General features: G+C 31.2%; 1 protein-coding gene across 1 annotated transcript; it reads left to right on the plus strand.

Moving 5' to 3' along the window:
* Window positions 1-3,045: 3,045 nt before the first annotated feature.
* Window positions 3,046-5,025, plus strand: LOC120200995. The gene is made up of 2 exons (XM_039201693.1): window positions 3,046-3,471; window positions 4,855-5,025. Exons 1-2 carry the CDS (start codon window positions 3,046-3,048, stop codon window positions 5,023-5,025), a joined length of 597 nt encoding a protein of 198 aa, XP_039057624.1.
* The last annotated feature ends 363 nt before the right edge of the window (window positions 5,026-5,388 follow it).

Raw genomic sequence — 5,388 nt, forward strand, 5'->3', positions numbered from 1 at the left:
AATCACACAACATTTTAGGAGTCACCTCTTACCATAGTAACTCCTTCACTGGCTCATCGCAAGCAAATGCTTGTTCAATAACATAAGTACAAAATAAATTTGCACTCACCTGGTGTCCTTAGCTTGCAAATTTCTCTTAGGATTTCACATTCCATCCTTAAGCTTTTCCTTAGCTTTAATATTGCTTGATCTTGATTTCAAGCACTCGATCTAAATGGACAAAATTACCAGCCATATAAAAATTCAAACCAAATGTTAGAATCTTACTATCATAGATATACTTTGGCAAATAAATCCCTAACAAAATTTTCGAAGCTTATTCGATACAATTTCCATGTTTCAACATAAATGTTGTACTTAACACTTCTAATTGACCATTCAAATTCCATTTAATCCAAATTCACATAACATTTTTACTTGAGCTCCCAAACTTTCCATATTTGTGCTTTAAACCTTAACTTTATAAGCTTTCCAAAAATAATCCAATTTCACATCCTAACTTCAATTTCAACACTCATTAATTTCTAGCATAGTACATCAACTATTGAACTCTTACACAACAATCCATAACTTTTTCAAAAATTATTGATTTGATTCCCTAACTTTTCAAAAATCACATAATAGTCCCCAAATTTTTATAAGGCTACACAACTTACATAATTTTCCATAATTTTCTCATCTATATAAGCCATGGTCGAATGTTCCAAAGCTCCTAGACTAGATCTTTCATGATTTTGTTCGATTTTGATTCCATTCAAGCATGAAATCAAATTCCATCCAACCTTACAACATCTCTACAATCAAAGCCCTAATCAATTTAATCAAAACACAAAGTTTCCCTCAACTTCTAGTTTGGTCGAATATCAAAGAAACATTTCTAGGAAGATTGAACATGTTCTACTCATCATACAATCTTGACAATGAATCTATAACCTAAAAACCTCAAAATTCATCATCAATTTCATAAACCTTAATGTGAACACAAACACTAGAATTTAGGATATTTCAAATCAAGCAAGATTAGCAAGCATAAATGGTGTCAAAAGATAGTGTTTTTCGTGTATAATAATTTTATATTTCACGGCATAACTCAAAATCCAAAGGAAATTGCTCAAAAATCAAAAAGAAGTTTTCTCTCACCTTTAGAGAAGCTCACGACTTGGAGGAGAAAAGGATGAACAATTTTCATGAAATTTTAGTTAAATTTCATGTTAATTTACCTTTAATTTAAGCTTAAATGAATATTTTATTCATTTAATCGGGAAAAGACAAATTTACCCTTAATAAAACCTGATATTTACCATAAAACTTGATATTTACCATAAAACTTGATATTTACCATAAAACCAAGACACCTCAAACTTATCATCTTACAAAAGTCAAAGATGAAGAAAATATTTTCCCACTTTACCATTTTGCCTTTGAAATTTCCAAAAATTACAATTTTACCACTTTAATCCAACGATCCAAATTTAACATGGAATTAAATCCTAAAATCTAATAGTTTATATTATTTTCCATCATTTTAAAATGTTTAAATAATATTTTAAGCCTAATTTATCATCCATCAATTTTTTCCAAAATTTCTAATCGATCCGATTTACTGATTTCTTACCAGACTTTAACCCTTTTTAGCTTTCAACATAAATTCCGGATCAAGAATCTGATTTCAATAAAATCTCACTCTCAAGACTAAACTATCTATTTATGAAATAAAAATTCTTTTTTGAGAAAATTACCACTTAGGTCCGTAAACATTTCCCAATTTTATATTTTGACCACTAAACTTTCAAAATTTACATTTTGGTCACTAATCAAAATTTGGTTTTTTACATTTTTTCTAATTAAGAGGGTAGATTGCAGGCTATTCGTCGAATCGATTGGATGCTATTTTGCTTCGTGTTGATCTTTTTAGGTTTTAATTTATGTATTTTGCTAAAAGCCCTGCTAATAATAAGGTATAAACTAGCGTTGGTCCACACAACCCTGTTGATTATGTACTCCATTAGTGACATTTTCATATTAAAATGACGCTAATCAAAACTAATTTTCAAAATATTTCTTCCTATTTTGTATTACCTAAATTTAACTTGTAACAATATCCAATAACAACCTCGAAATCTAATTACAATTCGAATTAAATAAAATACATAAAAATAGAAATAAAAAAGTTCACAAACATTCAAGTGAAGTTCTAGAATTTTAGGATTAAATATAAATATCTCATATGGTGATGGGATGATAATGATATGATTAATTTTTGTGCTTTTTCATTTGGGGAGGAGGTTTTGTTTTTTGAGTTTTTTGTTTGAGAGATAAGAAAAAAATGAGGAAGATGAGTGGGCTAAAAAACATGATGTGCATCCAACTGATAGAATTATTATTAAATTTATTGAATTAATTGTATTTAAGATTGAATTGAATGAAATATTAAATTATTAAGGATCAAATAGATTATTATACAAATTTGTTTAACTACCACATGAACAATTTCGTTACCAATTAACATTCGGCGACTTGAGTGAAATCAAATTAGAAGTTCAATGATCTACTTGATAAATTGATTTTTTTCAGTGGTCAAACTAAGATCAATCTTAATTAATTCGTTTAAAACTTATTCATTGATTTCCCATATACCAAGAATGTAGCTCATGCCCCATGAGTTTTCTCTCTCTACCTCATAATCAATTTATTTAATGCAATCATGCAAAGCAATAATTCATTCCCATTTTTAAAGATGAATACAAAAATCCCCGTTTCCAAACAAAATCCATTTGTTTAGTTTCAAAACCAAATCAATCTATAAAAAGGTTCACTGAGAAATAATCAATGAATTCTTTCATATGATGCTTAAAATATTACTTAAAGAATAAAAATTAAATCATAGAAAAGTATGCACACATTCACAAACTGAATTTAAAAACAAAAAATCAAACACAAAAATGCCTTCATTTTCTGCCATTGGGTAGATAAGGGACTGTATATAAGCAAGTTGAGATTGTTGGAATTTGCAAATTGAAACAAAACAAACAAAAGATCAGTCGAATGGCATCTAAGGATATAGAAACTCACCGAGCTGGTGCTGAAGTATACCATGGCGCAACGCTTTGCAAGCAAAAAGCGCAAGAGCTCCTCGAGAAGTTCCGACTACCCAAAACGTTGATGCCTTGTAACAATTTAGTTGAGTTCGGGTTTAACCCGATCACGGGTTTTACGTGGCTGAAACAACAACAGACCACCAAGTATAGGTTGAAGGACATTGGAATAAGCTCGTTCGCATCCGAGATGACGGGCTTCCTTGAGGATGGTCGGATGCGGAAGTTTACGGGCATCAAAAGCAAAGAGATGATGATTTGGGTTCCTCTTTCTGATATTGCAATTGATCGATCTGATCTTAACAAAATCATCTTTACCGCTTTAATGGGATTGTCAAAGAGTTATCCTTTAACTGCATTCGAAATCGAACCAGAAGTAATTAAATAAAATTATTTCTTCAAAATGTTGAAAAAGACCAATATATGCATTAATGATTGAAGGATGCAAGGAACATTTGTGGATTTGTTTTATTTGCATGGAATAAATATAAGTGTGTTTAAAATAAATATAATTCATTGTTTTCTGAGTCTTATTGATCTCATGCCTTTAAAATAAATGTAATGCAACTATGTTGAATCAAATGTTACTGAGGAAGCCAAGCATAGCTTGCTAACTAAACTGAGCTAAATGGAAAGACTATCTATTTTGTTTAACATTTAGAATACCTTGCTTCTCTTCTATACTCAATCCCAAAGCATATATTTCAGCAAATATATATTTTCGATTACCTAACATGAATGGGTACGGAAATAACGTGGTATGTATACATTCCCAAGTTCAATAGGAAACTACCAAGATCAATTAAAAGATATGGATCTATGCTTGAGATTCAAGATAAGGTCCTCTCTAATCTAGAGAGGAAGAGAGAGATCGTGCAATAAAATATAATAAAAAATGCAGCAAATTTAAAGGGAGCATCTTTTTTAGAATCATATCTCTCTACCAGAAGGAATATTTTAATCTGAGAAACTAAAATAACCATAGATCTTGAAAGGTTGTTAGGGATCCAATTTGAGGGCAACGAAGAGCATATTATTGATGATTTTGTCCAACTGGGTGAACTCTGAAGTTTTATCCATGAAAGGAGAAAGTGAATAATTTATATCTTTTGGGTCAGAGTTTATAGAAGAGAATGAAGCAGATTTGCGTGTTTGGCAGTGGGTCTTAAGTACTATATTTAAATCTTGGAGAGGTGATTTTTCTCTTTGTTTGGGGTTTTGGTCGTGCTAGAGGTTCTACTCGATAGATGTCTGTCAAATGTTTTATAGGATTGTGATATTAATAGTTTTGTGGCGAGAATTCTTGTTTAGGCACTCTGAGTTGTCTTTTGTTTTGCTTAAGGAGACATTCTTTGTGTTAATTTAGGAAGAAAAATATGGAGTCGTCTTGAAGGTAGTGAAGAAGAGATTTGTGTTAGCTTGGTTCAAATGAAGTTCTCTTATAGATTTCGGCAATGAAGGTAACAATGCCTAGTTGAGTTATTGCGTTCCATTAAAGGGCCTGAATTGATTGTTCCTTGTGATTGCTTTTTATGAAAAGCAGTTGGTACGGTGCTCTGTTTGTTTGAGATCTTATTGACTCAAATTTTGGAAAGGAGCTATTTGGGGTTTTGATCCATTTTTTTGAATATCAAAGTGAAGCTTGATAAACTCTCTAAGATGTGTTTATCAAGTTCATGGAGAGTGTTGGAAAATTCTTGGCTAGTGTAGGAGAAGATATACTGGGGCTTTTAAATTTTTACAATGCATCATTCCTTAGGATGCTAGAAGTGATGGGACCATCGGCGCACCACATGGCACAGCGGAAACAAAACTCGACGATCTCACCAGCGATCCAAATACGAAAAACCGAAACCGGGAGGAAGAGATACGAATACTTACAGTGGGTTCCTTGAAAACAGCAAGAACAATAGTGAATACGATGGTGTAGATCGATTCGAATCGAAAGCCTCCACGAAATCACGTTTCAACCTTTACTCAGTTCACCCGATTGAGAGCAATATTTATTTTCCCCAAAACAATTTTGAGAGAAAATGGCTGAAGGGTTTGTGTGTTTGTTGCAAAAACGACTGCTAGACCTAACACACCCTTTTATAGCCAAGTTACCCTAATCATATTAGGGTTTTATTATTTTAAATTAATTAAATCTATATTTAATTAATTAGAATTTAAAAATCCTCTTATATACAAGTTACCCTAATCATATTGGGGATTTTATTATTTCAAATTAATTAAATCTATATTTTATTAATTAATTGAAATTAAATATTCGGGATTATTAAAACATATATTT

Source organism: Hibiscus syriacus, unplaced genomic scaffold, assembly GCF_006381635.1.
Source record: "Hibiscus syriacus cultivar Baekdansim isolate YM2019G1 unplaced genomic scaffold, ASM638163v2 tig00006731_pilon, whole genome shotgun sequence".
In the NCBI taxonomy this organism is placed as follows: domain Eukaryota; kingdom Viridiplantae; phylum Streptophyta; class Magnoliopsida; order Malvales; family Malvaceae; genus Hibiscus; species Hibiscus syriacus.